At 45.6% G+C, this 21,289-nt stretch overlaps 1 protein-coding gene across 3 annotated transcripts in view; it reads left to right on the top strand.

Moving 5' to 3' along the window:
• The window catches only part of LOC138250390 (uncharacterized), a 64,310-nt gene extending 43,643 nt beyond the window's left edge, over positions 1-20,667 (top strand). For 2 of the 3 annotated variants that reach the window (XR_011194946.1, XM_069205210.1), the window contains exon 3: positions 17,207-20,667. Coding sequence is in view for 2 of the 3 variants with exons in the window: in XM_069205210.1 (XP_069061311.1) it covers positions 17,207-17,332 (126 nt within the window). In the remaining variant the exon portion in view is untranslated. The remainder of the gene's footprint in view (positions 1-17,206) is intronic. The other variant, XM_069205211.1, reaches the window with a different exon arrangement.
• The last annotated feature ends 622 nt before the right edge of the window (positions 20,668-21,289 follow it).

Here is a 21,289-nt window from a genome sequence, read left to right as displayed (position 1 = left end):
TGCATAGCTTACCGCTACAGTTGGCGGACAATACAGACACAGCAGCCCCCTGCACTACGCCGTGCTCTTGGCCTCTACAGATGCAATTCCTGGGATATGGCCTACATGGCTATGAGTGTCATCTGTCCACATAGATGACACAGGGGCATGTATACCTGTACTTGGCACTCTACAGAGGTGGGGTGGAGGGCCACAGGGCCATGCCTTACGAAGGGGCCTAGCCTACGTAACTCGCCATAGCCTAGGGAAACCCACAACCCTCCTCCCCACCCAGACTCCTCCACTGCGCGCAAAGTCAGCTGAATGAGAGTGTACTCACCCCCTTGTGTCTGATGTGATGCCCTCAAGCGCCCATCCAACTTCGGGTAGGCCACCGCCAGGATCTGGAACATCAGTGGGGTCATGGTGCGACGGGCACCCCTCCCACGTTGGGAGGCCATCCCCAGCTGAGCCTCCGCCATCTTCTTGCTCCAGCGGCAAATGTCCTCCCATCTTTTACGGCAGTGGGTGCCCCGTCTCTGGTGGACCCCCAGGGTCCGGACGTTCTTGGCGATGGCACGCCAAATGTCCTTCTTCTGGTGGGCGCTGACCTACATGACATGTACAGGGGAAGAAGAAAAGTCATTACCAACTGCACCGTCGAAGTGAGTGGCCCCCATCCCTACCCTTGCCATGTGGCACATGCATTCACAGTCCTTCATGGTCGCTGAACTCTGCCCCCTTCCTACTGACATCCAGCCCTCTCCACCCAGCATAGCCCATACAACGTGCTCCCTGTGTACTTACCTGTTGGTCTGGAGGACCGTAGAGTAGCGTGTGCTGGGGGAGGACCCCGTCGATTAGCTTCTCCAACTCCTGAGCAATGAAGGCAGGGGCCCTTTCCCCAGACGCAGCAGCCATTGTCTCTTCCAGACCGAGGTCACAGCAGCACTTGCAGTGTAGGTCCTCTCCTGTCGAAGATCAGGTATGGAGTGATTGAACAGCACTTCATCATTGGCTCCTGGGACCCATAGGGTCCAATGTTAACCAATGCAGCATTGCGCCGCGGTCTACGACCGCCTACCGCGACGGTGTACAACGCCAGCGCAGATACCTCACATCCCATTGTCCCACTTTAGAGGTCAGGCAGCCGCCATTTCAGGGGCCCACATGGCTTCATTTACTACTGCGTCACACATACCTAGGCCTACACTCAACACACATACAGGAAGAGTTTTGTATTTGGTGTCGTGTTCTGTGTAGCTGTGGGTACATACCTGAGAATTTGTTGACTCTGTGGTCGCTGTTGTCCTTCTTAGGCACCGTCAGCTGGGACATTTGAGGAGATGGCGGAATCCTCCGGTGTACCGACCGCTGGTGGACCTGTTAACAATGGAGGAGCGACATTTGATCATCGCCTACAGGTTTGACCGTGCCACAATCCAGGAACTGTGTACCCAGTTGGAGCCAGACCTGATCTCACCAATCCGCCATCCCACAGGAATACCCCCTGAAGTGCAGGTGCTATCAGTGCTCCATTTCCTTGCAAGTGGATCATTTCAAACAACTGTGGCCATGGCATCAGGGATGTCCCAGCCTATGTTTTCCAACGTGTTGTCCAGATTGTTGTCTGCCCTGCTGAAACACGTAAGGAGCTACATCGTTTTCCCTCAGGTGGAGGATTTGGCTACAGTGAAAGGTGACTTCTATGCCCTGGGACATATCCCCAACATCATGGGTGCTATTGATGGGACCCATGTAGCTCTGGTCCCCCCACGCAGGAGTGAACAGGTGTACAGGAACCGGAAGAGTTATCATTCGATGAATGTACAGATGGTATGCTTGGCAGACCAGTCCATCTCCCAGGTAAATTCTATGTTCCCTGGCTCTCTGCATGACGCCTACATCCTGCGGAATAGCAGCATCCCGTATGTGATGGGTCAACTCCAGAGGCACTGGGTGTGGCTATTAGGGGACTCTGGTTACCCCAACCTGTCCTGGCTATTGACCCCAGTGAGGAATCCCAGGACCAGGCAGAGGAACGCTACAATGAGGCCCATGGGCGGACTAGGAGGGTGATCGAACGCACCTTCGGCCTCCTGAAGGCCAGGTTCAGGTGCCTCCATATGACAGGTGATTCCCTATTCTACTCACCAAGGAAGGTGTGCCAGATCATCATCGCCTGCTCGATGCTTCACAATCTTGCTTTGCGACGCCAGGTGCCTTTTCTGCAGGAGGATGGTCCAGATGACGGTGTTGTGGCAGCTGTGGATCCTGTGGACAGTGATGAGGAGGAAGCTGAGGAAGAAGACATAGACAACAGGGAGTCAGTCATACAGCAATATTTCCAGTGACACACAGGTGAGAACAATTTTGTTACTATTACATTCACTTTCACACTTCTACCTCTACCTGTCTGTCAATTAGAAGCAGTATTTGGTAACTGAGTTGTACATTTCCATTACGGTTTCACAGGTGTGGTTACCAACGTATGTCATCTGCTTGCATCCTTCATGGACTTGTGATGTTTGACATAGGTATGTTGGCATTACATTTTGTCACTGTCATTGCTAATGCACATTTTCAAAATCACAGACTGACTCCAGATTGTTTTGTGGTTCAAGGGTGTTTATTGAAGTGCTAATTATTGGCGGGGGTGGCAAAATGGTGATGGGTGATGGTGGAGGAATGTCCATGGCAGAGTCCAGTCTATTAGTCTCACAGGTGCACTGCCCATATGGGCATAGGAAGTGGAGCTGGGGCAGTTCCAATCTGGACAGGGTAACAAAGGGAGACAGTGGGAGGACAATCAGGGTGGTCTCATTTCCTGGTGGGGGTCTTGCCATCTTGCTGTCCTGTTCCTGGATCTCAGGGACCGCTTGCGGGGTGGTTCTCCGTCTGCAGGGGGTGGGGTGCTGGTGTGGTGGTCCTGTGGCGGGGCGTCCTGTCCACTAGCGCCGGCGGAGGTGGTGGGCAGTTCATCGTCCATGCTAGTGTCAGGGGCCCCTTGGAGTGCCACGGTGTCCCTCATGGTCTTTTGTATGTCCTTCAGCACCCCTACGATGGTGCCCAGGGCAGAGCTGATGGTTCTGAGCTCCTCCCTGAACCCCAAATACTGTTCGTCCTGCAGGTGCTGGGTCTCCTGAAACTTGGCCAGGACCGTAGCCATCGTCTCCTGGGAGTGGTGGTATGCTCCCATGATGGAGGAGAGGGCCTCGTGGAGGGTGGGTTCCCTTGGCCTGTCCGCCCCCTGTCGCACAGCAGCCCTCCCAGTTCCCCTGTGTTCCTGTGCCTCCGTCCCCTGGACCGTGTGCCCACTACCACTGCCCCCAGGTCCCTGTTGTTGTTGGGGTGGTGGGTTATCCTGGGTTCCCTGTAGTGGTGGACACACAGCTGATTGACGTGTCCTGGGTACGGAGGTAGGGCCCGCTGGGTGGGTGCTGTGCTGGTGTTACCAGAGGGTGGAAGGTCAGTGTTGGGCTGTGCCTGTGCAAGGGGGACCGACTGTCCTGAGGCCCACGATGGTCCGGGCTGGTCATCTGGATCCAGTTGGCCAGAGCTGCTGTCGTCACTGTGGGCCTCTTCTGTGGGTGGAGTGGAGATGTCTGGACCCTCCTGTGTGGTGACGTTACGTAGTGGTCCTGCAGGGGTATAAGAGCATGATTATTGCATGTGTGTGTGTCATGGTGTGCAATGGGTGGGTGTGCGTGTACCCCAGTGCAAGCATTCCTGTGTGGGGGCTTGTATGATGATGGTTGGGGGGTTGTTATGGGTATGTGCAGTGAGCATGCTTTAGTGCTGGGTGTCCATGCTTAGTTGTGTCATGCAGGGCTTGGTGTTGGGATGTGTGGTTTGTGTTATTAGTACATTAGTGAGGAGTTGGAGTGATAGGGGAGGGGGTGAGGGTGGGGGTGTGTGATAGCATGCAGGTAGGGTGGGAGATATGATAGTTAAGATTTGACTTACCAGTGTCCATTCCTCCACCGACTCCTCAGAGGCCCTCTGGATGCATGATGGTCAAGACCTGCTCCTCCCATGTTGTTAGTTGTGGGGGAGGAGGTGGGGGTCTGCCGCCAGTCTGCTGAATCGCGATGTTGTGCCTGGAGACCACTGAACGCACCTTCACCCGTAGGTCGTTCCACCTCTTCCTGATGTCCTACCGATTGCTTGGATGCTGTCCCACAGCGTTGACCCTGTCGACGATTCTTCGCCATAGCTCCATCTTCCTGGCTATGGAGGTGTGCTGCACCTGTGCTGCAAATAGCTGTGGCTCTACCCGTAAGATTTCCTCCACCATGACCCTGAGCTCCTCCTCGGAAAACCTGGGGTGTCTTTGGTGACATGGGGTGGTGTAGGTGATGTGTGGGGTGCTGTATGTGTTGATGAGTGTGGTGATGTGTGGTGGTGTGGGGTGTTTTGAGCGTGGATGTTGTATGGGTGATGGTGTTGTGTGCCTCTGTGTGGTGGGGTTGTCTATTGCTGTAGTCTCTGTCTGTCGCCTTCGTCTTCAGTTTTTGGTCGTAGGGGTTTGTGGGTGATGTGGGTGTGTGTTTTATATTGTGTTGGGTGTGTGGGAGTGGTGTTTGTATGTGTATCAGGTGTGTGTCTTTCGAAATGTCCAATGTGGCGGTGTTTTGGAGATGTATGTGTATTTTGAGCGCAGCGGTGTGTACCGCTAATGGAATACCCCGGTTGAAAGACCGCAGCGTGGATTCGTGGGTCGTGATAGCATGGGCGTGTTTCTGTTGGCGTGACGGTGGAGGTTTTGTTTTCGCCAGTTTATCACTGACCTTTGGTGTGGCGGACTTGTGTGGGTGTCTGAATTTCGGCAGATTCCGTGCTGTGGGTCATAATAGCTGTGGCGGAATCCCGCGGCTGCGGCGGTGTATTGGCGGTCTTCTGCACGGCGGTAAGCGCCTTTTACCGCCAATGTTGTAATGACCTCCATAGTCTGAATAATTAATTTAAGGCACTTCCAAAATATCAAATAAAAGTTATACAAATATATGAAAATATTCACATAACTCAAATACAACAGAGCATGTGAATATACAAAGGTTAATGCATATATCAAGCGGTCGAGACTTAGAAAGCAATGTGCAGTGCATCAACAGAGCATGTATACATGAGCTAAATAATCAAGATTTAAAATACTTTACCGATTGAGTTGAATTCATCATCCTCGCCAGCACGACTGAGGGAGCCCTCAAATCAGTCAGGAAGGAGACCCGATCGCGATCACAAATCAGATCCTGGGCAGTGCGTCCACTTAACAGGTGAGCACCTACCTGAGAGCCAAGTCTCCCCATCTATCATACCTTAAACACCTCAAAAAGAAGGTTGTAGAAACCCCCCACCCTCTTTTATGAAATTAAACGTTGTCGGTACTTCATCTACGTTGAAAACACCTGTAGAAGCTGGCCAGACTCCCAATGTTTGTTCTGAGACAGATTTGTACATTCCTCTGGTAAAAACAGTCTCAGCCTTGTGAACTCTTATCAAGTCTGTATCCCACATAATATGTTCCAGCACTGCCCGACTCTTCGCTGGTGAAGAGAAAAACAAGTTTTGTAAGGAAAAACACCTGCGCCACTCTGTCAGCAGTGCGCAAAATGGAGCCACTCGCACAAAATGGAGTAGATGGTCAAATGATGGTCAAATCTAAATAGCGACACAGGCGGTTAAATCCAGGAGGAACAGGAGGCAGGAGTTGCAGGGAATCGAGGATTCTAAGGAAATCATCGACTATTTGGAGGATCACAGTTTCTGTACTGTGACCCTGGTGGAAACCTGAATGGAGAGTGTCTAGGAGGTTTTTGTTTGAATGTGTGAGGCTAGTTGAGATGATTCACAACTTTCGATGATTTTGCCTAAAAATATGAGTGTGGAGACTGGGCAGTAGATCAGGTTCTGTGGATCAAGAGGTTGGTTTTTTTTTTTTTAAGAACAGAGTGATTTGACCCATTTTGTGATGTTCAGGGAAGAGGCCCTGTTTGAGAGAGGAATTGACCATTGTAGTCCATATAAGAAGTAGGTGTGTTGCAAGAGATTTGCTGAAAGAGCCTGGAATAGCATCCTGATGATGGTGATAGTGCATTGTAGGTCCTGCTCGGAGATAGTGCATTGTAGGTCCTGCTCGGAGATTGGAGAGAAAGATGACCATCATTTTAGTGCTTTGCTTGATAGAGACTGAACCATTTCAAGGGAGTCATTGATGGGAAGCGAAATATTGATATCTCTAACTTTTTATCAAAGAAATACATAAAGTCATTGCAACGGGCCATGGATGGGCCTAGGAGAGATAGAGGGGTTAGAAGACTGTGCAATAACCTTGAACACGCGCTTTGGTCTATTCTTCGCAGAATTCACAAGGGATCTGGTATGGGAGAATTTGGCTATGAGGATTTGTTCTCTGCATTGTTTTCTCACTTTGCGAAGCTTAGTCATACTCAGGAAAGATGTTTCTTTTCTCCATTCTTTCTCGTATTTTCAGATAAGCTTTCATTCTTCATAAAGCTCTTTAGAGAACCAGGGCCTTAAGGGTTTTGGTCTGGATAATATGCATTTCAGGGGTGCACATTTGTCAATAAGCGGTTCCATGTAGGAGTTGAACTTTTTAGTGGCCTTGTTGATGTAAAGATGAGGTGTGATCGCAATTAGGGTGGGACAGGCCATGATGGCCATGGCTTCTGTGTCAAGGTTGGATGTGTCTCTAAACCATATTTTCTCTTCCGTGGGTTGCCCAAATGTTTTGGTGTAAGAACTGGTTAGATGAAACAGGATCTGCATGTGATCATACCAGTCGACTGGAATCATATGTCTTTAGGTGATGGGAATTGGAGATTATCATATCCTGTCACGATCCGCACGATGCCTCTCACCTTTGACTGAAGAATTTGAAATAACACCCGGTCTTCTGCTGGTTCTGGATAGACCAAGATAAGGGTGACCCTTTCTAGTAGCCACGGTGCTGCTTGACAGGAAAACGCCTAAGCAGACCGTACCCACCAGAAGGAGTACCAGAGGGAAAAAAAAAAAATAATTATGGGAAAAACCTCAAAACCGGAACTCCTGAAAAAGAGGGAAAAACAGGAGTGAAAAAAGGAAACAACCTGAAAATCTCAATCAGAGCAACAGGAACTGGAGAAAAACACGACAAACAGGAGCGAAGATCACCACCAAGAGGAAGTGTTTGCTACGCAAAGCAGATCAGAACTGAATGACTTATATACTGGAAGACAGGATGTGACAACACAGGAAGAGAGAACAACACTATCTTGGATTAGGAAAGGCCCATAGAAAAGAATGGAAAAAAAGTAGCAGTATAAAGGGAAAAGGCATGCTGGGAAAAAGAAACAGAAAGAAGACAACATGGAAACCAGCAAGAAGACAGCATGGAAACCAGGAGAAAGAAAAAGACGAAGTGCACAGAAAAAACAGAAGAAAAGAAGGAAAAAGAAAAGGTGTCCACCACCAACAAGCATGAAAAAATGTCATAGAGACAGGTAAGGACGATACGACCGGAAGCATGAAATGTGCTTCCAGAATTGCGCTGTAAATGTTGTGTAAACACGCAGAGGATGGCGCTCCGATAATCGGAGTCGCGGTCCGACAGCGGTTGAAAAAAGAGACACCGCGGTTAAACGCGGCGTCACAGTAGGTCACCTCCCCGAGGCCCTAGGCTTGTCAGGACAACAGGAATAAAAAAGGCGAACCAAACGGGGGGCATGGACGGATGAGGCATCCTCCCAAGAGCAATCACTGAGGAGATAACCCTTACAATGAATCAAAAATTGCAGTTTGTTCCGAAAAAATTGGGAATCACAGATTTCCTGCACCTCATATTCAGGGTGGCCATCCACAGAAAGGGGAGGAGGTTGTTGAAAATGTCGGTTGTACGGATCAAGAATGGAAGGTTTTAACTGGGACACGTGAAAAACAGGATGAACTCTCAAGGTATGAGGCAGTTTTAGGCGAACAGCAACAGGAGTCAACACTTGCAGTACCTGAAAGGGTCATTAAAAATGAGGTTTGAATTTGTTTAGAGAAAACCGTGAGGGCAGAAATCTGGAGGAAAGCCACACCTTGTGTCCTACTTGATATTAGGGTGCCTTCTGACATTGACAATCCGCCTTCCGTTTCATTGCTTATTTAGAAGTCAAAAGAGTGGTATGGATTAGGCTTTGGATTTGGTGGATTCGTTGTGCAAAGGAAGTGACTGCAGGAACAAGCAAAGTCTTACAAGGAATAATGGACATGGCCCTAGGATGGAAACCATAGGTGCAATAAAAAGGGGATGCTCTGGTTGCACTATACACTGTGTTGTTATCGGAGAATTCAGCAAGGGCAAGAAAATCCGACCAATTACTTTGAGTGGCATTACAATAACATCTCAGGTATTGTTAAAGTTCCTGATTCACCCGTTCAGTCTGACCATTGGTTTGTGGATGAAAACCAGAGGACAAGGACACATCAATGTTTAATAAGGCAAAAAAAGCTCTCCAAAATCGTGACACATATTGTGGCCCTTTGTCAGAAATTACCTCTTGCGAAAGACCATGGAGACGAAAAATGTCTTGCATGAATATGGGACTCATTTTAGGGGCTGTTGGTAATTTCTTTAGGGCTGTGAAATGTGCCATCTTGGTGAAGGAATCAACAGTTACCATGATGACATGGTTACCACAAGAAGACGGTAGGGAACAAATGAAATCTGTGGGAAGGGTATTTTGTTCTAGGCACATACTGGACATGCTGGAACATAGGTTTCCGTATGGTTCTTAAGGGAAGGCCACCAAAAAGAACATTGAAGCAGCTCCTGGGACTTCTTGATTCCTCGATGCCCAGCTACCGGAGAATCATGAACATTTGTAATGCCTCGGTCTGTACCTTTTTAGTAGGTAAGAAAAGGGTGTTTTGATGATAGAAGTAGTCTTGTTCTTTTCTTAAGAGAGGTGTCACTTTATTCCACTCTTCAAGTGGAAGGAGCTGGTACTCAGATTTAACACGATCCAGAAAAGATTGAGTAACCTCTATGATTCTACTGGACTCAATGATGTGTGGCGAGGAGGTATTGGCGATGTCAGGATATCGACGGGATAATGCATCTGCCATTAGATTCTGGGACCCAGGTATGTAAGTTATCACAAAATCATATTGGCTAAAAAAGAAGGCCCATCTTGCTTGACAACTATTACAGCACTGGAAGCTTTGAAGACATTGTAAATTGTGGTGGTCAGTCCTGGCTTCAAAAGGCTCTCTAGTGCCCATCAAGAAATGTCTCCATTCTTTACATGCTACTTTGAGAGCAAGTAATTCTCGTTCCAGTACTGAGTAATTTTGTTCTGCTTCTGTCAGAATGTGAGAGAGATGAAATATAGGGTGTTCTAATCCATCATCGTCTTGTTCTGGAAGTAGAACCGCTCCTATGGCTCTTTCAGACGCATCAGTCACTACTATAAATTTCTTAGTAGTATCAGGATGTCACAAAATGGATGCTTGAGTGAAGGACTTCTTTAGCTCCTAAAAGGCCCGTTTAGCACTTTCGGTCCAGACAAATCCCTTCTTCAAATTTTATTTTTTAATAGTATGGGTGATGAAACTTTGTTGGTGGGTAGAATCCTGAATGAATTGTCGTTAGAAGTTCAAAAACCCAAGAAAACACTGAGTTTCTTTTACGGAAGATGGAGAAGGCCAGTCAAGGATGGCTTTTACTTTATCTAGGTCCATGGATATTCCTGTTTGATTAATACTGAACCCCAAATACATCACTTCGGTCTTGTGGAATACACACTTCTCTGGATTGCAGTATAATTGATTCTTTTTGAGTCTTTCCAAAACCCGTAGCACATGTTTAGTATGTTGCTCAGGATTATGGGAATATATCAAGATATCATCCAGATAGATTACTACCTTGTGATTTAACAAGTCAGAAAATACAGAATCCATGAATCGTTGGAAAACAGAAGGTGCATTGGTTAATCCATAAGGCATGACACAATATTCATAGTGTCCGAAAAGAGTTGGGAAGACTGTTTTCCATTCATTTCCTTCCTTGATACGTAAAAGATGATAGGTACCTCTTTGATCTAATATAGTGAACATCTTGGCTCCCTGGATGGCATCCAGTATATCCCTAATTAAAGGTAAGGGATAGCAATCTTTGATTGTTATTTTATTGAGTCCGCGAAAATCGACACATGGACGCAGATCTTTCGTCTTCTTAGGCACGAAGAAAAGAGGAGCCCCAGCACGAGATGATGAAGGGGCAATTAACCCATTCTTTAAATTGTTATGTAGGTATTCTTTGAGTAAGATGGTTTACTTGGTTTATGAAAGATGTCAAAGTATTTCTGGTAACAATCTTGTATTCCTTGAATCGTATTTATAGTGTTATCGGTATTCTTAGATGATTGATAGAATCCTTTGGGAGACCAATATGAGTTGGTAGAATAGCAATTTGGCTGACAAAACTGAGATGTCAAGGATATTGTCCTCATTTCCCAATTGATATAGGGGTTGTGCCGAGTTAACAAAGGTATTCCTAACATCATTGTGTGGTGCAGCGAGGATATAAGATCAAAAGTAACATGTTCTTGGTGCCTTCCAAAATTCAAACAGAGTGTAGGAGTGGAAGCAACCACAGGCCCTGAGGTTAAAGGGGAGCCATCTACAGTGTGTACTTGCTCTGGGGTTTCCTTAGGAATACGTGGAACACCCTTATTCTTAGCCCAGGTCTCATCTAAATAGATTCCACTGGCTCACAGTCTACAAGACCAAAGAGTTGTTCTTCCTGACCTTGTGAACATTGTAACGTGACCGAAAGGATAAACAAGGTCGACATATTTTCTCTGGAGGAACATATTGACGGTACCTCAGCTCCTCCCATCCCCCTCCTCCTTACAGGGGACGTGCGTTGGCGTTTCCCAAAGGTCTGGAAGGACGAACAGGGCAACCACGAATCAGGTGACCAGCCCTGCCACAATCAAGGCAAAGACCCTTTCGTCTTCTATCCTCTTTTTCAGACTCAGATAACGGACCACGGATGAGATCAATCTGCATGGGTTCTTCTGTAGAGGATGGAGAAGCTTAAGAATGGACTTTGTCAGTTCGCCGACTGATGGTACGGTTAACAGCAGGCTGATATGGTACTCGTGTTCTTCTTTCCATCTTGCATTCTCATAATCTATATTCTGTGTTTATGGCTTGGTCCATTAATTACTTTGCGGAACGGGTTGGAGTAGAATGTACTAATTCATCTTTGATTTCTTCATGCAGTCCTCAGCGGTACAAGGTTACAAAGGTGCGTTCCACCCAAGTGGTTTCGGCTGCCAACTGTTTGAAGCGGGTTATGTATTGTAAAACGTCCTGATTGCCTTGCTGTATATCACATAAGGCCTCCTCTGCCGCTGCTTCCATTCCAGGTCTTTCAAACACCTGCTTGAAAAGTTTCACGAAAGCAGGATAATTATTCAGGACAGGATCTTCCGCAGAGACCAAGGGAGTCGCCCAAGCTTATGCAGGGCCAGCCAGACAAGGCACTGATCAGATGACCCACCTTTGCCTTATCGGAAGAAAACTGTAGCGGACCAAAGGCAAAGAAGATTGTTAGGGCACCCAGAAACTCCTTTATCTTCTGAGGATCCCCAGAGTATTGAGGTGTAGCAGCAGATACGGGTGGTACATCCATTGACCGGAAGGACAGGACATGTCTTAGTGTAGTATTTTCAGCCCGCAATTGCTGTAACTCTTGAGCTTGTTGTTGGACTGTCTGCAGCATGACTTGTGCATTTTCTACTACGTCTTCATGTGGTCCTTCCATAGTTGCCTCAAAAAGTGGATTCTTTTGGCGTTGCAATCTGTCACGATCTGCACAATGCTTCTCACCTATTTTTTTAAATGCTAGCTTGTTTAAACACATTTTACTAAATGATGCTTCAAAGAAATAGTGCCTACAATTTCACAGTAATTCAGCAAAACGTGTTTCTTTCCTAGTTGCATTTTTTTAGGAACATTTTATTTTGAACCAAATAATCATTAATCTTGGTTTAAGCATCTGCAAATATTTGCATGTAATCAGAGAGCATTCTGGGAGAATTATATGTAGCCTCATATTTTTAAACTTTGGAAACGTGTACATATTTTTATACTGGGAGCCCTGTCATGAATACAGTCCGAGCTTATAACATTTCCTTGAAACATTCGCCCTAATAATAAAGGCTTTGCATTAATGAACCACATATACAAGTTTGAACAGCATTAACATGTGGACACAAATATTACCTTAACTGCAGATAATGCCCTTCCTGGCTCCATAATGTGTTACAGTAAACTGGCAGCCAAAGTGTTGGTGCTGGAGGGGATTGAGCCTACTTGTCCCAAGGACAAAATAAACAATAAATCTTGTTGTTCTTGACCCTAAACAATATGTCCTGGACATTGGCTATAGGAATTCCACTCCCCTGGGAGGCTGTGTATGTTTGGGTCTGGGTAGGTGGCTTTCTTTCAGTATGCTGGAAAGATGTGGGGGGACCGTCCACAGTGGGTGATGAGGATAGGAGTGACGGGAAGAAAGAGAGTCACCAGGCTGGAATAGAGCCAAAAGTGGAAAGGAGCTTGTTGAAAAGAGGCCAGTGATGGTCAGTAATTGTGGGAGGATTGGGGTTGACTGTCAGCAATGGACTCTGAGGGGTTGAGGTGTAAGAGTCGGGAAGTGGTGGTTGTTGGTGTCTGGTGCTTGGTGCTTGGATATGTTGGATCAGGAGGCAAAAAGGAGAGGAGGAAGGGGGGGACAAATGAGCCGACTGTAGGGATGAAAGAAGCGTGTTGACAGCAGCTGGGGTGAGAGATAATGGTTTGTGGAAGGTTGGAGAGGAATGGTACGGAGATGGTTTGTGGGAGGGATGTCAAGGTCTGGAATTGATGGTGAGCTATGGGCTGTGGGAAGCATTACAGATTGTAGGAGAGTCTAGGGTGAGAGAAGTTGTCTGGGCGGACAGAAAGTGGAGGAGAGTGGGTGGGGGGACTGTGGAGGGTTGTAGGAGGGCCTGAGGGTGAGATAAACTAAGTTGATCTTGTTCAGGATTGTGTCATTGGCTTGGAACATGATCTTTCCAATGTTGTAAATGGATATATAGAAAGGTTGCCCGAGAGGCCAAATGGGGAGCAGCATTAGGTTTGGTTCCAAAGGGGATGTTGGAGTGAGAAGAGGATGGAAGAAAATTTTGTAAGGATATAATCCATAGGCCAGTGTTGTGTTTGAAGAGGAGGAGGTCAGTTTCAAGAAAGCCTTTGCGTTAGCAGTGGTATTGGTCTGCAGAGAGGGTTTTCAGGAAGTCTCTCAAGAACCTGTGTTTCAAGTTTTTCATTGCATGTTTGGAAAGATTTGGGGGACATTTGATCTTGAAAGCATTTGTGCCGGATTTGGAAAGGGGCGTTGGGGAGGAGGTGGTAGCAGCCGATGTTGACATGTTCGGGGCTAATGCCAGGATCCAACTTCTTACAAATAGATCTCAGAGGTATTGTGTTTGAAATTTGTCGATGAGAAGTGTGTAAGGATCCAACTTTTTACAGACTGATCCCAATAGTGTGTTGGGTTTAGTTGAGGAGAGGTGACTGAGCGATGGGTTGCAGTTGATGAGGAGCTGATTCGTTTGAACATGGCTACCAGACCTGTTGTTTTGGTCAGTGAGTGTGAGCCCAGTCCAAGATGGTCACCGCACCCTGTTGCACCGCACCCTGCTTTACAGTCCTCATTCCAGTATTATGTGCCGGGGGTGGTGAATGTGAGCCCAATTAAAGATGGCCCCCATTCCTGTTTCTCTCAGTCTTCTTTCTATTGTTGTGAGGAAAGTCAAGCTGTCATTGCATTCCAATGAAACCGATCTTTAAATTCATTCCACTCTAACAATCATGTCACATTGCCACAGGGTCCATTCAGAGTCAAAAGCGTTCCGTCATAAAAATTGCAAGACACTACATCTCCCCCTCTGTTAAATAACATTTTACAAAGACTGCATGTATGTGTGTGTGTGTATAAATAGCATTCCTTCCTGACAGAGGGGGTCATTCTGACCCTGGCGGCCGGTGACCGCCAGGGTCACCGACCACGGGAGCACTGCCAACAGGCTGGCGGTGCTCCCAAGGGCATTCTGACCGCGGCGGTTCAGCCGCGGTCAGAAAGGGTAAACCGGCGGTCTCCCGCCGGTTTACCGCTGCCCCATTGAATCCTCCATGGCGGCAGAGCGCGCTCCGCCGCCATGGGGATTCAGACACCCCCTACCGCTATCCTGTTCATGGCGGGAAACCCGCCATGAACAGGATGGCGGTAGGGGGTGCCGCGGGGCCCCTGGGGGCCCCTGCAGTGCCATGCCAATGGCATGGGCACTGCAGGGGCCCCCGTAAGAGGGCCCCACAAAGTATTTCAGTGTCTGCTTTGCAGACACTGAAATACGCGACGGGTGCAACTGCACCCGTCGCACCCCTGCAACTACGCCGGCTCAATTCTGAGCCGGCGTCCTCGTTGCAGGGGCATTTCCGCTGGGCCGGCGGGCGCTCTTGTGGAGAGCGCCCGCCGGCCCAGTGGAAATGTTTGAATGGCCGAAGACCGCGGTGCGGTCATTTGTTGGCGGGACCTTGGCGGACGGCCTCCGCCGTCCGCCAAGGTCTGAATCAGGCCCAGAGTGTCCACAGGTCCAGAAGTGTACTGAAGAGGTGGGTCTAAGGTCCAATATTTATATCTGATATCCTTCCTCTGGAAGGTGGGAGATCTTTCTAGAATTCCCTCTGAAGTCCCCAAGCATCCTGCCTTCCCTGCCCGGGCTCCAGACTAACTACAGGGGGTATGCAGTCCTTTGTGTGGAGGCAGGGCACCGCCTGTCCAAGTGTAAGTAGGGCTTGGCCTAACTCCACCCTCCGATGTAGCCAGTGATGGCCCATCTAGGCTAAACTCTCTATTGTGTGTAGCTGTCTAGGAGGAATACAGAAAGCCCAGCTGCCATCAACACCCAGTCATGCCACCCAGAAACAGGCCTCAGGCAATAAAGGATATTGCAGGAAAATGCCAACTTTCTAAAAGTGTTGTCTTCAAATTGTAACTTAAAATACCACTTTACCATAAGACAGGATTATTCACTACAATTCCAAAGACACCAAACATGAATTGGTGACCTGCTCTCATTTGGACATTACAGCTTATAAAATGTAATAGGGAAATTCCAATGTTATCATATAGGAGAGGAAGGCCTTGCAGTAGTGAAAATCAAATTAGAGTTTTTCACTACCAACACATGTAAAACTTTAACTTGCATGTCCAACCTATTAAATACACTGCACCCTGCCATCTGGGCTGTCCAGGGCTTAACCTAGGGGTGACTTATATGTATTAAAAAGGAAGGTTTGGATCTGGCAAAAAGTTTATTTTGTACAGTTGAAATGGCAGTTCAAACTGCCTACACAGGCTGTAGTGGCAGGCCAGAGACATGTTTAAAGTGCTACCTAAGTGGGTGGCACGATCAGTGCTGCAGGCCCACTAGTAGCATTTAATTTACAGGCCCTGGGAACAGGTTTTACAACTTAACTAGGGACTTAAATTAAATTAAATATGCCAATTGGGCATAAGCCAATTCTACCAGATTTAGAGTAGGGACCACAAGCACTTTGGCACTGGTTAGCAGTGGTGAAGTGCAAAGAGTCCTAAGGACAACAAAAATGGATTCAGCAAAAAAGTGGAGGGTAAAGGCAAAAGGTTTGGATGTGACCCTGCAGAGAGGGCGAGGTCAAACAGTGACCAAGAGTAGAAACAATGGCCCTTAGAAAAAAAGGAAAAGGAAGGGATATCATACATAGATATACTGACAGGATTACATGATTGGTGGATTTATGGTTAGTTTGTTCATACATGCAAACAGACCCTATTCAGGAGGGAGGCTCTTGATTTTTAAGCCAAAAATGTCTAGTTGTCTCCAGCTTGAAATAGCTTCTACTTTAAAATGTCAATGGGAAAAATACATTCCCCAGTTGTTTTCAAAATCTCCAACTTTCCAGTTTTTAAATGTTGGTACGTATGTTTGTTACTTGTTAGGTCGAGTGTAAACGCTCGACCTTGTGTATACTTTTAGTATACTTCTTATGGCTTAAAGGAATTTCATTTGTTGGGTGCAGTGTCCTTTTAAAATTCTTGCTAACTAGCGGTAAGTTCTACCTTTTTCTCCCTCCTTTTTCTGTTTCTGAGCAGGGACCAACTACTGTATTATTCCACTTTGGTTTCTTTATCTGTTGTTATGACTGACTATTTTTGTTATTTCTTTGGTGCTCCCCTTTCATTGTGGATGTTTTAGGCTGGTAGCTGCCTGTGTTTTATTGCAACATTCCGCTCCTCCCATCTCCTCCCATGTAGCTGCCATTTGCTTTGGCTTTATTCCAGTGCTGTCCTCGTTTACCTCTGGCTCCTAAAATAAGCTTATTTTACAAAAGAAACACCCGGTCATTTAGCTAACTGCTCACGAAAGCCACAATATGCCCTTTCTGGTAGAATGTAGCTAAGCCTAGAAGCAATGATGTGAAACTTGCTTAGCCTCGCATCCCGAGTCTCTCTCTCCAGTGCCCCTCCCTGCCAGCACGCAGGACATCTAACACAGGGCATTGCTTATCTCTTCTCAGGCTGCTCTGCTTGTTGAAATGCAAGCCAAGAAGGCTTGAAGGACTTTTCATTCTGTTAAAATAAAAAGAAAATACTTTTTCAGCCATATTTTCTAATTTCTGTTCAGATGTTTACACAATGCAAGGTAGTGCAGTCACCTTCTCGTCTCTCCTCAAATGCTTGTGATTTCTGATGTCAGAGCTCACCAGTGACCACCAAAACATGGCAGGAAAAGATGAAATTATGAGACAGGGTTGGCCAATTTATGTGGCAAGAAAAGTCCAGTTCTGAATTTACAATGCCAATAACTCTAACTCAAGAAAATGTGAGACCTATTCCATTGCAAATGCTTGTTTTCTCCCCGGGAGAAATGCTACGAATCAGAAATTGCCCGATGCATTGCCTTTGGTGTTGATGTCAATGAGAAACACAACTGACAGGAAAACATGGCTGTTGCACCATGAAATCCTCATGGGCAGAGCAATGAGATTACCAGCAGTTCCAGCCAATGCACTTGTGAATATTACAGATGATATGGTGTTGGACTACTGCAAGGGTCTGGCTAATGTGTTTTTTTCTTTCTGTCAGCAGGTGCAGGCCTCCACCCTGCCACCCATCCACGATCCAGGGTACAACCTGAGAGCCGGTGACTGGGTCGTTGTCGCAAGACCTGTTTGGAACCGCGTTGGAGGGGTCCTTACCGGGTGGTGTTAACAACAGGACAGCTATGAAGTGTGCAGGACTCCCAAACTGGATACAAGCCAGTCATACAAAGAGAGTGGTATGTCCACCAGTTCATGAAGAAGCGTTGTTGAGAGCACCAACAACAGGGAAACAGGTTGCTGTACCTGAGCCAGAAAAAGAGCCAATAGAGCCTGAAGTTGAACCTGAGCTTGTGGAAGATGGTTCCATTACCCCTGTAAGAGACGAAAGTGAAGAATTACAAGAGGGTATGCAAGAACCAATCTCAACGGATACAGCAGGGGAGCCTAGCTCAGCAGAGGTTCTCCCAGAAATAGATGGTGCTGAAAAGCAGACAGAGCAAGTGCCAGACCAAGAGAATGAAACAGTTGAGACGGATCAAAGTCTAAGTGATCCGACTCCTCCTGAGCCCGTTTTAGGTCCATCAAGAGAAAACACCACAGACAAAGAGGAGGAAAAGAGTCAAATCCTGAGACGAATATTAACAGAAGGAACAAGAAAAGGAGATAATTGGCCTGAATCACAGATAGGGAAGAAAAAGGAACTGGTCATAAATGAAACAATAGAGGTGGAAGTGGATACTACGAGAAAAAAAGAAGAATTGAGTGAGGGAGAATTAAGTGTGATCGAAGGTTGAAAAGAAAGAGAATAGCAAGTCAACGGTATGCAGGTCCTGAATGGGCATATGCAACTACCAATGAATGGCAACATGAGTTTATGTCTTTTTGTTTTGATAGAGAAGTTCTGAGTCAGTATTTTGATGTAACCTGAAGGTGATCAAGAAGCTGAATTGTTGAGCTAATCTGAAAAATCCTAAAAGAGACTGTTTGAAAATAATACTGGAAGAGACATTGATAACTTGATTCGACACTGAAACCCGGATGTGACAAGCTGCTAATCGATTTTAACAAAGGCAGAGGGTTCCTGGATGTGAAATGGAACTGTGAGAGAAGAGTTTGTGATTTTACTGCACTTTGTATAGGAGTTACTTCTGCTTTCTGATTCTTTACAGATCATGGCTGAGCTAAATAATCAAGATAAAGTTGCTAGGCACTGTAGATACATAAGTGTTGGATTGGCAGTTATGTGTGGAATAATGTTTATAATAATGATTATGGCAATGTCCGTTCATGATATGAAAAGAGTTACTATTACTTTTGATCCTGAAACTACTACACTAACAGCTTTAGAGAGGTTCAAGCTAGATGAGAATATTTGCATGATTATACTAATGCACAAGGAGAGCTTTCTTCAAACGTTTTCTATCGCTTGTTGAGTGAGTATGTGGAGACGATGGGTGCGAGGAATTGTCTTGTGTGTATGCAAATTCCTTTGTCAGTAGAGTAGATGACTTAAAGAAGTTTCTGAAATTGACTGAATTAAATCATAAGCGACAGAGGGTAACCTCTTCTGCAATTGTGGGAGATATCTTTGGTGTAGTCATTCCTTCAGTGGGTGTCATTCGGAACTCGATCAAGATACAAACGTTTTCTACTATTGTGGATAACATGATGATGAATTTTACAAGGGCAATACTCCTGACAGATACTGAATTAGCTGCGGATCGAGCTATGATGCTTCAAAATAGCCTTGCTTTAGACATTCTTTTAGCGAAAGACGGCGGAGTCTGTAAGATGATTAATGCTAGGCATTGTTGTTCGTATATTCCGAGCAATGATAATGAGATAAGAGACTTACTCACTAATCTGACTAACTCAACTAAGGATTTGAAGGAATTGAAGGAACCAGGTGTTTGGGAGGAAGTTGGAAAAGGATTTGCTTCAGTGGGAAATTGGCTTAGTCAAATTTGGAATGGGGTATTATTAAAACTCATACAAGGAATATTAATTGTGACTGCTTGCATATTAGGATTATGGGGTACATATAAATTATGTCAAAAGATAGAATTGAAAAGATCTAAAAATATTCAGAGGTGAGATGAACAAAACAGGTAAAGAATTTATAGGGAAGATTTGAGAAGGAGACAAAATACAGCTGAAAGGGAACTGTGAAATGATGGGGAAATAAAGGTGTGATGACATATTTAGTCATCAGAGGAGGGACTGTTGACACAGATATGCTAATTAGAAATTATTCATAAATGCATATATCTGATGATATATAAGAGTTCATAGAGAAATTAATCGTAGAGAATACTAATGTGCATGTTTTTGGAAAATGTGCCCAGAGGGTATGTCAGCCACATATACGAACTTGTACTAAAAGAACTAAAAATGAGTGAAATAATGAAAATGTGTAATAATGATGTAGTAATGTGACATAATGAGATGTATAACCTATGTTTTGTAATCTATTGTAGAAGCTAACTTAGCCGAAGCTGTGGCCTACTTGCCAGGCCTCATGCAGAAGTAGAATTAATAAATGCACGCTGTAGAAGTGGCTAGTGCCTATGAACCGACCATGAACTGGGTGCTTAGCAAGAATTTTCTGCAATGTACGGACGGACAGGAGATGATGAAGTCAAATTGATACAATTATGTGTGGAGTAGGCTCAATGTACTTTCCCAGGACATGAACAATAGAGGCACTGACTGAAGAGGAACATGCAACATTTTCAATACCTGGAGAGCCGTATGATGAGGACATCGTACAGTGGACCAATCCATGAACTGAGAAAGATGAAATACTAGAACTCATAGATATGTAAAATAAAAAGTATTAGGTAACGCAACTTATGGAGGACTGATTGACCAATTAGGAATTAGGGGGATGGACTGAAAAACTCTAATAAAAAGTCATGACAAGGGGCCAAAATTTCAGATGCGGGAGATGCGAGGGGAGAATTGATGACGTCAAGAGACGCGGTTCGAGATTCTGTCATTGGGCTCATGCTTTTGAGAGCCTGATGCGTTGCTGATCAATTGATGACCTGAGGACAAAGACTGACTTGTTGCTGATCCATTTCATGGATAGGTAGCTATGACAATGTGACTGATTAACTTTATGCCTTTTCTTTCTAGGTATCAACTGCGCTGTTTTATAGTTTTTCTCTTATTTAGATGTTTTCCAAATTTACGTTTTCTAAATTGTTTTGCATGAAGTCACACATGCTAATGCTAATCTCGGTTAGGTAAGGGTCTTTTGGGGTGATTTTGACAGTGACAAATGATTGACGAACTGATTGCTGAACCCTGCTATTAATACTGCCATATTCATCTTTGCTGGCTTATGCTGAAGCATTCGAGCATATGTTTTCTCAAGTTCTGATTAGAATATGTTATTGGTTGTCATTAATGATTAATTTTGAGTTGATTGAATAAAGTTTGATCTAACCTGATGACCTAGCATTGTAACTAACAGGGAAATAAAATTGATAAAAAGTATAATTGAGTTGTGATTATTCATGTAATGTTGATATATTGTCTCATGCTTAATGAGTCTCGTAGTGGTTGTTGATTGATTACATTGATAATAGATGTTCATCGATTACTACATAGCTAGGATACTTCATGCGATCCAAAAGGTTCATCGGCCTATATGCGTACCCTTGAAAGTATACTTACTAAGGAACATGCAGGCTTGCAGCGGGGACCCTACCAGGTGATTCTGACAACCACAACAGCTGTAACGTGTGCAGGACTTCTGAACTGGATTCACGCAAGTCATATGAAGAAAGTGGCATGTTCACTGGATCATGAAGAAGCATTGTTGGGAGCACCAACAATCGTGAACCAAGTTGCAGCACCTGAACCAGAAAAAGAACAAAGAGAGCCTGATATTGAACAAGAGCTTGTGGAAGATGGTTCTATCACCCCTGTAAGAGACGAGAGTGCAAAATTACAGGAGGGTGCTGAAGAATCAATCTCGACGGATACAGTAGGAGAACCTAGCTCAGCAGGGGTTTTCCCAGAAGCAGACGGTTCTGATAGACAAACAGAGCAAGTGCCAGACCAAGAAGGGGAGGGAGTAGAGTTGGATCAAAATCAAAGTGATCTAACTCCTCCTGAG

This window comes from Pleurodeles waltl, chromosome 8 (assembly GCF_031143425.1).
Source record: "Pleurodeles waltl isolate 20211129_DDA chromosome 8, aPleWal1.hap1.20221129, whole genome shotgun sequence".
NCBI classification, from domain to species: domain Eukaryota; kingdom Metazoa; phylum Chordata; class Amphibia; order Caudata; family Salamandridae; genus Pleurodeles; species Pleurodeles waltl.
This window is presented reverse-complemented; position numbering and strand designations above follow the sequence as displayed.